The sequence below is a fragment of the Hypanus sabinus genome, chromosome 1, assembly GCF_030144855.1.
Source record: "Hypanus sabinus isolate sHypSab1 chromosome 1, sHypSab1.hap1, whole genome shotgun sequence".
In the NCBI taxonomy this organism is placed as follows: domain Eukaryota; kingdom Metazoa; phylum Chordata; class Chondrichthyes; order Myliobatiformes; family Dasyatidae; genus Hypanus; species Hypanus sabinus.
This window is the reverse complement of record NC_082706.1, coordinates 91,744,378-91,758,607: the sequence shown is the minus strand read 5'-3', so window position 1 is coordinate 91,758,607 and position 14,230 is coordinate 91,744,378. Positions and strand designations below refer to the sequence as shown.

Sequence of the window (14,230 nt, the reverse complement as noted above, 5' to 3'; positions counted from 1 at the left end):
AAGCTATTAGTCAAGTCCCCAGCAATCTCTTCTCTTGCCCCTCTCAATAACCTGGGGTATGTCCCATCAGACCCTGGGAACCTAAGCATCTTGATGCTCTTTGAAACCCAACATAACCTCCTTTACTTTGAAATGCCATAGCATATTAATACACTTGGCACTGATCTCCCTATCTTCTATGTCCTTCCCTTTGATAAATACTGATGTCAAGTACTCATTAAGGACCTCACTCATATTCTCTGCTTTCAAGCTAATGCTCCTCCATCTTCATCCTTGAGTGGCCCTACCCTCTCCCTAGTTATCTTCTTGCTTTTGATATACGTAGAGAATGTTTTGGGATTCTCTTTAATCATACTTGTCAAGGGTTTTTCATGGCATCTCCTTGCTTTCCTAAATCCTTTGTTCTTTTCTGGCTTCTTTATAATCCTCAGGGGCTCTAGGATTATAAGATTCTAGAGCATTAAGGATCAAGAATTCTAACTTCCTAAGCTTTACTTATTTTCCCTTTTTTTTGGTTGACTTAAATTTGTCACCTCTCAACATCCAAGGTTCTCTTAGCTTGCCATTCTTGTCCATCCTTCTGATTGGAACATGCCTGTCTTGTACTCTGCAGGTCTTTAAACACCCTCCACATATTACCAAAAACATCTGTTCTCTAATTCTCCCTAGTTCCTGCCTAATGTTCTCGTGATTTGCTCTGCTCCAATTTAATACTCTCCAGCAAGATCCATATTATCTGTATCTATGTAGCTATCTTAAAATTTCAGGAGTTGTCACGATTCCCTAACTGCTCATCCACTGAAAGGTCAATCACCTGGTCAGGCTTATTACCCAACATCAGGTCTAGTACAGCCCCTCCTCTTGTTGGACTATCTATGTATTGAATTACAAAACCCTCCTGTACCTAACAAATTCTGCCCCATCTAAATCTTTTACTTGGGTCTCAAACTTATATCAGTGAAGCTGTAATCCCCTATGACAACGGCCCTATAGTTTTTACACCATTTCCTAATCTATCTGCATACCTGTTCCTCAACGTCCTGATGGTTATTGGGGTGGTATTTGTAGTACAATCTCATCAGAGTGAAGCAGCCTTATTTTTCAGTTCTACCCATGTTCACTCAGTGGACGAATCTCCATTATGTCCCCTTTGAGTGTAGCTGTGATATTGCTCCTGATTAGTAGTGCAACTCCTTTCAACTCGTCTTTTACCGATTCCTGCCTCTCTCTCTGTCTCTCTCAATTGCTTTTGTAAAAGCTATAGTTCCATATTGATCCATGCTCTAAGTTCATCACCTTTACCCATAATACTGCTAGCATTAAAATACATACTCTTCAAACTCTGTCCTATCCTGTATATTACTTTGCTCTTGCCCGTTTTTACTGGCCCTGACGTCTAACTTCCTCTCCCTCCCTCCACTTTCTGGCCTGGTGTTCTTGATTCCCACCCTCCTGCCAAATTAGTTTAAACCTTCCTGAGTAATGCAAGTGAAACTCCCAGCCAGTTTATTGGTTCCCCTCCAGTTCAGGTACTACTTATCCCTCTCGTACAGGTCACCTCTGCTGCAGAAGAGTTTCCATTGATCTAAGAACATGAACCCCTGCCCATTGTACTAGTTCCTCGGCCACTCATTCATTTGTACTATCATCCTATTACTACCTTGGAGGTTCTGCTCTTTAGCCTCTTCCCGAACTCCCTGTACTCACTGCACAGGACCTCTTCTCCCCCTCTACTGATGTCATTGGTGCCAGTGTGCACCATGATTTCTGGCTGCTCGCCCTACTTCTTGAGAATATTCTACAGCTACTCTTGAGGCATCCTGAACCCAAGCACCTGGGAGCCAACGCACCATCCTGGCTTCTCTCGTGGACGCAGAATCTCCTGTCTGTCCCCTTAACTATTGAGACTTCTATCACTCTATCTGAATTTACTTTTCCCTGCTTAGCTGCTGTTGCTGTGCACTGATTGCTCTTTCACTCCCAGCAGCATCCAAAGGGGAATACATGTTGCTGAGGGGAGTGGCCACACTGGCTGCTTACTGCCCTTACTTTTACTGGTGGTCACCCATTTATTATCTGAAGCCTGCACTTTGGGTATGACCACCTCAGTAAAAGACTCAACTATGAGGGTTTCAGCCTCCCAGTGGTCCTGAGTACATCCAGCACCAGCTCCACTTCTTTGACCTTGTCAGTCAGGAGCCAAAATCATATACACCTCCCACAGATGTAGTCATTAGGGAGACTGTTAGGCACCCTGATATCCTAAATTTGCAGAGGAGCACTCCACCGCCCTAACTGGCATCCTGCTTGCACTGAATTAAGGACAAGGGGCTTAAAGACAACAAAAAAAAAAGCTTGTCTGCTCTTATCTGTCCTGATGAAGGGTCTGGACCCGAAAAGTTGACTGTTCGTTTCCATGGATGCTGCCCGACCCGCTGAGTTCCTCCAGCGTGTTGTGCTTGTTGCTTTGACCCCAGCATCTGCAGAGTATTTTGTGTTTACTGCCCTTATCTGTGCCTTCTCACTCAACTAGGTCACTTAAACAACCTCTTCTCATTGAGCTCGTTTAACCGTCAGCCCTGGCTTTTCAAGCTTAAGAATATCTGTGTATCTCAAGAGTTGTCTTTGGTGCTCACACTACTTCCTCCAGAACTATCCTTTGCCCCAATTTTATTAATTGTTTATTTGCAATGAAAATAACAGTGTGCTAATGGCTTTGCTGAAGTTCTTTGCTTGTTGATTCAAATGTTACCCAATTAACTAATCGCAAACAAGAGAAAAACTGCTGATGCTGGAAATCCAAGCAACACATACATAAAATGCTGGATGAACTCAGCAGGCCAGGCAGCATCTATGGGAAAGGGTACTGTCGACATTTCAGGCAGAGACCCTGCTGTAGGGTCTCAGCCTGAAACATCAACTGTACTCTTTTCCATTGATGCTGCCTGGCCTGCTGAGTTCCTCTAGCATTTTGTGTGTGTTATCCAGTTAACTAATTCCAGATTTACTCAAATTCATCAAAGGTAAATAGCATGCAAGGTAATCCTGGAAAGCTCATTATTTATTTCAGGTTACTTTCTATTTAGTTTTAAGCTTGCAGATCTGAAGTTTAGGTTAAGTTTATGCATTGCAACCACACTCTTACTGTTCAGTTTTATTTCGGTGATTTATATTTGTACATTAGCTGCAGTTTTTAAAAATATTTTCAAGTTCAGTAATGCTTTTTAACTGCATTTGACTTTCTCTTCAGGGGAGTAATTCCTTTCAGTCAGCGAAAAAAGATGCTTGAGAAGGCCAGAGCCAAAAACAAAAAGCCAAAATCCAATGCAGGCATTTCCTCAATGCCAAACATAACAGTTGGAACACAGGTTAGGAAAATCTTTGCATCTTTTGTATGCTTGTTTCTTTAGTAACCTACAATACTGCAAAGTGAGCTTCCATTATTATTTTTTTATAGAAGTACGAACTGAAGTAGCTTTATTTCAGGGAAAAGAAAACAGACCTTTCAACCAAGTAAACTTGACTTGTGCTTTTGTGTGAGTTCAAATAAAGGGAATAATTTTCAAGACCATTGTTAAATTAGGTCCATTATTGTATCTTGTGCTCTTTGATGATACAACTAATGGATCAAAACTGGATGCCTAATGAAAAATATGTAAATTTATTCCATTAGGTATGTTTGAGAAATAATCCACTTTACCACGCTGGAGCAGTAGCTTTTTCCATTAGTGCTGGCATTCCAAAAGTTGGTGTACTAATGGAATCTGTTTGGAACATGAATGACAGCTGTCGATTCCAGCTCCGGTCACCAGAGAGCTTGAAAAACTTAGAAAAATTGACCAAAAGTACTGAAAATAAGTAAGTCATTGATGTAATCCCACACCTTGTATTTGATGTCTCACATTGAATATAGTAGCTTAATATGTATCCTCCATCTTTATGAAGCACTTAATGCAAATTGACCTATTGTTATGCATTGTATAAATTGGCTGAAAATTTATTCTTAACAATTTCATGATCTGAAGTAAACAATCACTTCTGTTATTCCTTCAGTGAGAAGCAAGAATAATGTTCTAGCATTATAAATATGTTTAAAAAGGTGGTAATTCTTAACTTAAAACCAGGCAGTTTAACCTCTATATTTGGGTACATTCTAAGAATAATTAGTGACTGAATTAGCATTTACTTTGAAGTGTGCATTGAAAAAAGGACACTAGCATGTATTTGTTAAAGATAAATCATGTGATATATGAACTTTCAAATGTTTAAGTGCACATAATAAGCTTGAAAAGCCCTGTAATAGTGGATTTGTAGTAAAGGAAATTAGCTAAGTTGCAGGAAACAGTAGTCAAGTGGAGTTGAATTTTGACTTGAGGGGAATTATACAGTTGATTTCCACAGGCTCTGATTAGGATGTTAATCACTTGCGCATTCTGAAGACAATTTCGAGATTTGCAGTTGACATGCATCTTGGCAGTTTGTAGTACAGAACAAGTTATAAACTTCTGTAAGAAGTTTATAACAAATAAAATAGAAACAAGCTGGTGGAATGGGCAGAGTGATGACAGACAATTTTGAATGGTGAGAAATGCAACATTTTATATTTGGTAGGGGAATGCAAAGCAGCAATACAGCGAGCTCAATTCTAAAAAGGAGTCATAAACCAAACTGGGTGTATATAAGCAAGGTTTATTGCAAGTACAGGACAGATTAAGAAAATGGCTATAAAACCTCCTATATTCTGAGCTCTGTATACAGGTTAAAATACAAGAACAAGAAAATTGCAGTGAGCCTGCAAATATAGGTTTGGCTTGAGCTGGGGTATTTTTGTTTAGTTCTGTGCTAGAAAAATGTGAAGTGCAAAGGATAGAGGATTTTAACCAACTAAATATTTCTGGAGATGAAAGACTTAATGTAGATGGACTGGAGGAAGGAGCGGGTTGCTCTCCTTAGAATAGAAGAGGTTATTGAGGGGATCACAAAAAGGATATTTCTGAAAACTAGTCCCATTGACAACAGGATCAAAGAACAGGACATTTAATAGTCATTTTCAAAAGTAACAGAAGAAGAAACCTGTATGCTGCAATTGGTTTGGGTTTGGATTGCATTCCAATTGATCCATTCTATTATAACCTATAATAGTTGGGTGTTGGACTGCAGATGAAACAGTTTTGCTAGATTTTTGGTGAGGAATGTTGGTTGGTGCCATGCAGTGGATCTATCTGGATAGGTCCTATATGAAACCAGAGAAACATCTGGCTGAATAGCTTTTTTTATGCTGAGTTTTTAGGTAGAGTTCTTTGAGAAGCAAAACAGGAAATAAACATTTTAAATAATTTTCTCAGCAAATTTCCTGTATTGGCTGATTTATAATGTCCAGAGCAACTCTGCCTTTTGGTATAATTCTAAGGTGAAATATTCTGCACTTTTGTTCCCTGAAATGCTGCCATTTTTCTGGTATAGGACAGAAAGCAAACAAGAGCCAGTGAAGACTGAGATGGGGCCACCACCGTCACCTGCTTCCACTTGCAGTGATGCATCCTCTATTGCTAGTAGTGCATCACTGCCTTATAGTAAGTATTCTGAGATTTTGTAGTCTTCATTTTGAAGTTGTTAAGATGAGCAACACAGGATTAACTGGACTGGTATTTCAAAGAGTTGCTACTAGTGTAATGAGCTGGATGTTTTCCTGTGCTCTTTAGTTTGATTCTCAGAGTCAAAGATTTATTATCTTGTAGGCATTCGCAGTAGATACAAAGCATACAATGGAATCAGTGGAAAAACTACACACAAGGACCAACAAACAACCAATGTGTAGAAGAAGACAAACTGCAATTTTTTAAAAAAGTATTAAATAACTTTGAGAACATGAATTATAGTGTCTTTGAAAGTGAGTCCTTTGGTTGTGGAATCAATTCAGTGTTGAGGTTAGAGAGCTTCCCTACACTAGTACAGGATACTGATAGCTGAAGGGTAATAACTTTCCAAAGTTATTGGTGTTGGACCAAAAGCCAACGGTTTTAGTGAAATGAGAGTGTGGCCTAAATAGAGGGGCATCCTTGATGGATGCTGTTTTTTTGTGGCAGCAGTTCTTGTAAATATGCTCAATGGTGGGGAGGGCTTTTCTTGTGGTGGACTTTGTATCTGCTACTATTTGTAGGTTTTCTTTTCCTGGGCATTGGTATTTCCATGCTAGGCCACGATGCAACCAAACAGGATACTCTTCACTGTACATCCATTGAAGTTTGTCAGAGTTTTAGATGACATGCCGAATCTGTGGAAACCTCTAGGAAGATAGAGGTGCTCCTTTGTAATGGTATTTACATGCTGGTCCCAAGAGAGATCCTTTGAAATGATAGCACCAAGGAATTTAAAGCTCTGACCCACTTCACCTTCTGTCCCCTAATGAGGACTGGCTCATGGACCTCTGGTTGCCTCCTGTAATCACTGATCAGTTCCTTGGTTGTGCTGACGTTGCGTGGTTGTTATGGTACCGTTCAACCAGATTTTCATACGCTTATACTGTCTCATACTGTCATGTGTGTTACTGTTAATACTAAAGAAACTAAGTAAGATTAATTCTAATTAATTTAATTCCATTTGGTTCTGTTTGGATTCTGGCTTACCTGTTTTTCTAATTCAGAGCGCAGGCGTTCTACTCCAGCTCCCAAAGAAGAGGAAAAAGTGAATGAGGAGCAGTGGCCACTTAGAGAAGTGGTATTTGTTGAAGATGTTAAAAATGTGCCAGTGGGGAAGGTATGCAAATAAAGTATATTTGGTGTAATGTACATACAAACTAGTGAATTCAGTGAAACGAATTCTGGTTAAGGAAAATTTCTTCAAATGTATAACTTTAAAAAAGCAGAGAATTTTTTCTTTGATGAAATAGACTTTTTTTAATTTGCTTTTGCATAGAAATGTGCATTGGTGTATTGCCATCTAAACAATTCTCGTGATAGGAGAGCTAATTTCACTGTTATGGTATTTATACTCATGGCTTATGCATTACTTCTAATTTAAGAAATGTCTTTCAATCAGTAGAAATAGGCATTTCCTGCCATCAAGAATGAGAGCAGTTCTTGAGATTTCCCCATAGCGCCCCTTGCCTCACAAAGATAAGTTAATGTACTGCAGTAAACTATCTTGGAAGCAAGGCCAGTTTTTTAAAAAGAAAAATAGAGGTATTGTAGCGGTGTGCTACAAGCAGCGCTAAAATTACGACACGGAGTCGGTAACTGCAGTCGAAGGAAAAAACTTTATTCGAAAACTTCAGCCTCACTTTTAAGCCTCTGTCAACCGGCCCCCCATGGCGAAGAGGCTCCAAAGCTCTGTGCTCGCAAACCCCCGTAGGCTATCTAATTGTGAGTCGGTTCGCATACGCTAGGAAATGAGCCGCCACATAACCCCCCCCCAGAACCGGCGATACACCCCCCAATGTCCACAGCCTGGGCCAGAACCTGCTTGGGAGGTCGGCCTCTGCGCCGAGGCGCCGGAAACTCGGCCGGTTGCGCCAGGTCCACATGGGCTGGTTTGAGGCGGTCCACCGTGAAAACCTCCTCCTTCCCCCCAACGTCCAGCACGAACGTGGACCCGTTGTTCCGGAGCACCGTAAACGGCCCCTCGTATGGCCGCTGCAGCGGTGGCCGATGCCCGCCCCTTCGTACAAACACAAACTTACAGTTCCGTAGGTCTTTGGGTACGCAGGTCGGGTGCCGCCCATGCTGTGAAGTGGGTATGGGGGCCAGGTTACCGAGCTTCTCGCGAAGTCTGCCCAGGACTGCAGCGGGTTCTTCCTCTTGCCCCCTCGGGGCTGGTAGGAACTCCCCGGGGACGGCCAGGGGCGCGCCGTATACCAACTCGGCCGACGAGGCGTGCAGGTCGTCCTTGGGCGCTGTGCGGATGCCGAGAAGGACCCAGGGAAGCTCGTCCGCCCAGTTGGCTCCTCGCAGGCGGGCCATGAGGGCCGACTTCAGGTGACGGTGGAAATGCTCCACTAGCCCGTTCGACTGTGGGTGGTAGGCAGTGGTGTGGTGCAGCTGAGTCCCCAAAAGGCTGGCCATAGCTGACCACAGGCTGGAGGTGAACTGGGCGCCTCTGTCGGAGGTAATGTGGGCTGGTACACCAAAGCGGGATATCCAGGTGGCGAGCAGGGCTCGGGCGCAAGATTCGGAGGTGGTGTCGGTGAGCGGGACCGCCTCTGGCCATCTTGTGAACCGGTCCACGATAGTCAGGAGGTAACGCGCTCCGCGCGACACTGGCAGGGGGCCCACGATATCCACATGAATGTGGTCGAAACGCCGGTGGGCGGGATGGAACTGCTGCGGTGGGGCTTTGGTGTGCCGCTGAACCTTGGCCGTCTGGCAGTGCATGCACGTCCTGGCCCATTCACTGACCTGTTTGCGGAGTCCGTGCCAAACGAACCTGCTGGAAACCATCCGGACAGTTGTCCGGATGGAGGGATGCGCCAAGTTATGAATGGAGTCGAAAACACGTCGCCGCCAGGCTGCGGGGACGACCGGACGGGGCTGGCTGGTGGCGACGTCACAGAGTAGGGTCCTCTCACCTGGGCCCACGGGGAGGTCCTGGAGCTGCAAACCAGAGACTGCAGTCCTGTAACTCGGAATCTCCTCATCTACCTGCTGTGCCTCTGCCAGTGCCTCAAAGTCTACCCCTTGGGAAAGGGCATGAACGGTAGGGCGAGAGAGCGCATCCGCCACGACATTGTCCTTACCCGAGACGTGCCGGACATCCGTTGTGTATTCAGAGATGTAGGACAGGTGGCGTTGCTGGCGGGATGACCAGGGGTCGGATGCTTTCGTAAACGCAAAGGTAAGCGGTTTGTGGTCCGTGAACGCGGTGAAGGGCCGACCTTCTAGGAAGTACCTGAAATGCCGGATTGCCAGGTAGAGCGCCAACAGTTCCCGGTCAAAAGCACTGTACTTGAGCTCGGGTGGCCGCAGGTGTTTGCTGAAAAACGCCAGGGGTTGCCAGCGACCTGCGATGAGCTGCTCCAGCACCCCACCGACTGCCGTGTTTGATGCGTCCACTGTGAGGGTGGTAGGGGTGTCCATTCTGGGATGTACTAGCATTGCGGCGTCAGCCAAAGCTTCCTTCGTTTGAACGAAAGCGGCGGCGGACTCCTCGTCCCAGGTAATGTCCTTGCTCGGACCCGACATCAGGGCGAACAGGGGGCGCATGATCCGGGCAGCTGAAGGGAGGAAGCGGCGGTAGAAATTGACCATACCTACGAATTCCTGAAGGCCTTTGATCGTGGTGGGTCGGGGGAAGTGGCGGACCGCATCTACCTTAGCGGGCAGAGGGGTTGCCCCGTCTTTAGTAATCCTGTGGCCCAGGAAGTCAATGGTATCAAGTCCGAACTGGCATTTGGCAGGGTTGATTGTAAGACCGTACTCACTCAGTCGGGCGCAGAGTTGACGGAGGTGGGACAGATGCTCCTGACGACTGCCGCTGGCTATGAGGATGTCATCCAAATAGATGAACGCGAAGTCCAGGTCCCGTCCCACCGCGTCCATTAACCGCTGGAACGTCTGTGCGGCATTCTTCAGGCCGAACGGCATGCGGAGGAACTCGAAGAGGCCAAACGGGGTGATGAGAGCCGTCTTGGGGACGTCGTCAGGATGCATCGGGATTTGATGGTACCCTCGGACAAGGTCGACCTTGGAGAAGATCCGGGCGCCGTGCAGGTTTGCCGCAAAGTCCTGAATGTGCGGCACAGGGTAGTGGTCCGGTGTGGTAGCCTCGTTCAGCCTGCGGTAGTCGCCGCACGGTCTCCAGCCCCCCGTCGCTTTGGGCACCATGTGCAGGGGGGAAGCCCAGGGGCTGTCGGACCGCCGGATGATCCCCAATTCCTCCATTCTCTGGAACTCCTCCTTCGCCAGTCGGAGCTTGTCCGGGGGAAGCCGCCGAGCACGGGCATGGAGGGGTGGTCCCTGTGTCGGGATGTGGTGCTGTACGCCGTGCCTGGGCATGGCTGCTGTGAACTGCGGTGCCAGAACCGATGGGAACTCCGCCAGGACCCTGGTGAAGTCGTTGTCGGACAGCGTGATGGAGCCGAGGTGAGGGGCTGGCAACTGGGCCGCGCCCAGGGAGAACGTCTGAAAGGTCTCGGCGTGTACCAGTCTCTTCCTGGGCAGGTCAACCAGCAGGCTGTGAGCTCGCAAAAAATCCGCACCCAGAAGCGGTTGGGCTACGGCGGCCAGTGTGAAGTCCCACGTGAACTGGCTGGGGCCGAACAGTAGCTGCACCTGACGGGTGCCATAGGTCCTTACTGTGCTGCCATTCACGGCCCTCAGGGGGGGACCCGGTGCCCTGCTGCGGGTATCGTAACTTGTCGGAGGTAAAACGCTGATCTCAGCCCCAGTATCGACCAAAAACCGGCGTCCCGACCTTCTATCCCACACATACAGGAGGCTATCCCGATGGCCAGCCGCCGTAGCCATCAGCGGCGGCTGGCCCTGGCGTTTCCCGGGAACTTGCAGGGCGGGCAGCAACGGCGGGCTTCTGCGCCCCACCGCTGGTGGTAGAAGCACCAGTGTTCATTGGGCCAGGGGTTGGCGGGCTCTGCGGCCGAGCCTGGACTGGTTTGCTGCCGGGAGCGTGGCTGGGAGATCTGTGCGATGGACGCCCCGCTCACCTTTTTGGCGTTCCACAGCAAGTCCGCCCGGGCTGCCACCTTCCGGGGGTCACTGAAATCCGCGTCGGACAGCAGCAGGCGTATGTCCTCGGGCAGCTGCTCCAGGAATGCCTGCTCAAACATGAGGCCTGTGTGTCCCTCGGCCAGAGACAACATCTCATTCATTAAAGCCGATGGAGGTCTGTCGCCCAAGCCATCCAGGTGCAGTAAACGGGCAGCCCGCTCGCGCCGTGAGAGTCCGAAAGTCCTGAGGAGCAGGGCTTTGAATTCCGTGTACTTGCCGTCTGCCGGGGGCGACTGTACGAACTCCGCGACCCGGGCAGCTGTGTCCTGGTCGAGGGAGCCCACCACGTAGTAGTAGCGGGTGTCTTCTGAGGTGATCCGGCGAACGTGGAATTGGGCTTCGGCTTGCTGGAACCATAGGTCCGGGCGCTGTGTCCAGAAACCCGGCAGTTTCAACGAAACCGCATGAACAGAGGCGGCGTTGGTCATTTCTGGTCCAAAAATCGTTTGGACCGTCGGGGTCACCAATTGTAGCGGTGTGCTACAAGCAGCGCTAAAATTACGACACGGAGTCGGTAACTGCAGTCGAAGGAAAAAACTTTATTCGAAAACTTCAGCCTCACTTTTAAGCCTCTGTCAACCGGCCCCCCATGGCGAAGAGGCTCCAAAGCTCTGTGCTCGCAAACCCCCGTAGGCTATCTAATTGTGAGTCGGTTCGCATACGCTAGGAAATGAGCCGCCACAGTATTATAATTTTTAAGCCATGTAAGGATTATGAAACTGAAGAATCTAGCATTTTAATGTTATTACTTGCAAAGTACTGTAGTTTTATTTCCAATGTCATCTTGCTGTATTAGAGTAATTAAAATTTTCTGGAAATATTTCAGTTGAGATTTTTGACTTTTTTATGTGGGCCAGATCTTGCTCTAGATTTCTTAGGTTTTTCGATCTACCCTTTTAGTTCCAATTTCAGACCATAAGTGATTGAAAATAATATAGCAAGATGATGGGTAGGAGTAACAGGGAAACTTGATGAGAGAGATTATGGACTGTCTGGAAAAGTGCCTTTTAGAAATTGATGGTATAGGAATGGGATTCATATTTGGAATTATTCCTATTCTGACCAGAAGGCTTGTTTTGCACAGTATATATCAGAAAATATCACTAATCCTAGTTTTCTATGACAAGTCAAGCAGATAGGGTAACTTGCTGTATTTGCATTTACTTAGTCTTTAAATAGAACAACATAAATGGCAATGATTGGGAGTTTTGCACTTGGATTACACTGTTGTTAACTTATGTGAATAATAAAGGTTTTTGCTTAAGTTGAATTTTATTATTGCAATGTTTGTCTGTAAAATTCACTTGATTTTCAAGGTATTGAAAGTGGATGGTGCTTATGTTGCTGTGAAATTCCCTGGAACTTCTAGCAATGTCAGTAATCAGAGCTGTGCTAGTGCAGATGCTGATCCAACTTCTCTGCTGCAAGACTGTAGGCTGCTTCGAATTGATGAACTGCAAGTAAGCATTTTTAGATATTTTTTAAAATAATTAAGTTTATGTTGAATTAGTTGAATTGTAGAATTATTGTAGAATTATTATTGTACAAAGACAGGTGATGGTTATTTGAAGTTGGCTCAACATCAAACATTAAACAGCAACTATGGTTTTTAAAGCTCAGTGTGATGACTTCCAATTAGAATTTTCTAAATTCAGTCATCAACAATTAAGTCCAATTAAAATTAGTTGGTCTTAAATAAACACTGGGCTTTTTTTTTTGGCAGAGGGATCATGGGGGTGGATGTCATTGTGGCGGTGATTCTTGTGAAGATTGTTAGGGCTGAGACATCACACAACCAAATAAGTTGGCTTTTCTTTAGAAATAGATTGAGACTTCCACCTGTTCTTTGTGTCTTTCTTTGCTCCTTACCCTCTTCAAGCCCATTATCATAAAGTGCTTGTGCTATTAAAGTTGTTGTTCACCATATGTGCAGTTGTTTGTCATCAACGGACTTCTCATCTGCATGGCCTATTTTGGTTTGAAACTATGCCAGTTGTATACCTGATGAGGAGCTTGCACCTTTAGAAATAAAAAAAAAAATCATCTTGCATTATATAGTGGAAGATAGCAAACGTTTATTAATTTTGTAATCTCAAACTCATTTCTGCTTGGTTTATTTGAATAAAATTGGTATAAACAGTTTTATGTCTCGGTTTATTCCAATGGTAAGTGTAACAGTGCATTGCATAGCTTTATCAATTCTATTTGAAAGAAAACTTGCAACTTCTAAGCCATAACGACAAAACATTCTGCAGATGCTGGAAACCCAAAGCAACGCACATGAAACGCTGGAGGAACTCAGCAGGTTCCCCCAGCATTTTGAATGTATGACTTCTAAGCCATGTCTCTTTCCTCATTAAATGATAAATTACTTTCTGATATTAAATCAGATGATAAATTTAAAACCTGTCTGTCTGTTGCATTTTTGGATCAAAATTTAAGCTTGTAAATCATTTCTCAAAACTGAATCCAAAGCATTAGGTCAAATTAGTTGGGGCATGTGCCTGATTTTAACTGAGCCTTGTGGTAGAAGAAAGGGGGTGGATAACCACAATTCAGGTTTTCATTCACTTAGTGTGGCATATGATTTTGGTTCTAAATCTGCCAAGTGGATTTTTCATGTGATTCAACTGGTCATTAGCACCAGGTTGAAGTCCTTGTACTAATTGGGCATCAAGGTTTGTTGAGCACTGACTGAGCTGTATTTAGCAGTAACATAAAAAGGTGTTCAACAAATTTAAAGTCATCACCACACCAGGTTTGGTTTTATTTTCCTAGCAATTATTGCTAGCACTTAGAAAATCTTGAGCCTTTGTGACAATTAGAGTGTTTTTGTTTTACTCCCAGCACTATTATTGGTACCAATGGGTTCTCCAATGGGAATCCTCCTTATCTAACGTGTTTGGAAAACGAGGACCAGCGGAAGGCTGCCAACCAGGTCAGACTGCACGTGAGGTATTCTGTGCCCACCCAGCAGTACCCTCACACCTGAATCTGCAGACAGAGGTGACTAGACCTTGCTTTGGCAGATAATTAGTGCATGTGGTGGCTCCTTTTTCCATAAGAAACTGGAATACCCGACCCATTAGTTTCTTTGACATGTTGATACTTGCCTGTCTATAATACTAGATCAATGCTTTAGAAGTAGTCTAATCACAGTATGTCATACTTTCTGTTGTACTTGAAAGAAGGCATGCTAGGATGATTTTAGACAGCAGACCACACCCTTCTATCATATTAGGGTTCATTGCATCAACCTGGCAAAAGGACCTGAGTTAGCACTGAACGAGATGTAGAAGTGCACTATCTATTTGGTCACTTGAAGCTACAAGTACCATGCAAGTAGGAAGTAGCACAATTGGTGCCAGTCTTTTGTTACCACTTTGAGGATATTGCAGTCTGCAATGTAGGAGGGTCACATTGAAGTAGGGGAGAAAATGCACTTTTGTGGCCCATGTTAAGCAACGTAGAATATGATTATGCTCTGAACTGATTCGCTTTTTGCTTGTAGA

At 45.2% G+C, this 14,230-nt stretch overlaps 1 protein-coding gene across 10 annotated transcripts in view; it reads left to right on the top strand.

The window, feature by feature from the left end:
- Positions 1–14,230, top strand: part of ubr5 (ubiquitin protein ligase E3 component n-recognin 5) — a 186,750-nt gene that overhangs the window by 61,657 nt on the left and 110,863 nt on the right. For 6 of the 10 annotated variants that reach the window (XM_059972068.1, XM_059972059.1, XM_059972040.1 and 3 more), the window contains 6 exons: positions 3,251–3,368; positions 3,674–3,858; positions 5,464–5,573; positions 6,644–6,756; positions 12,035–12,178; positions 13,566–13,724. In XM_059972068.1, the coding sequence (XP_059828051.1) occupies positions 3,251–3,368; positions 3,674–3,858; positions 5,464–5,573; positions 6,644–6,756; positions 12,035–12,178; positions 13,566–13,724 (829 nt within the window). The remainder of the gene's footprint in view (positions 1–3,250; positions 3,369–3,673; positions 3,859–5,463; positions 5,574–6,643; positions 6,757–12,034; positions 12,179–13,565; positions 13,725–14,230) is intronic. The other 4 variants (XM_059972101.1, XM_059972097.1, XM_059972086.1 and 1 more) reach the window with 1 other exon arrangement.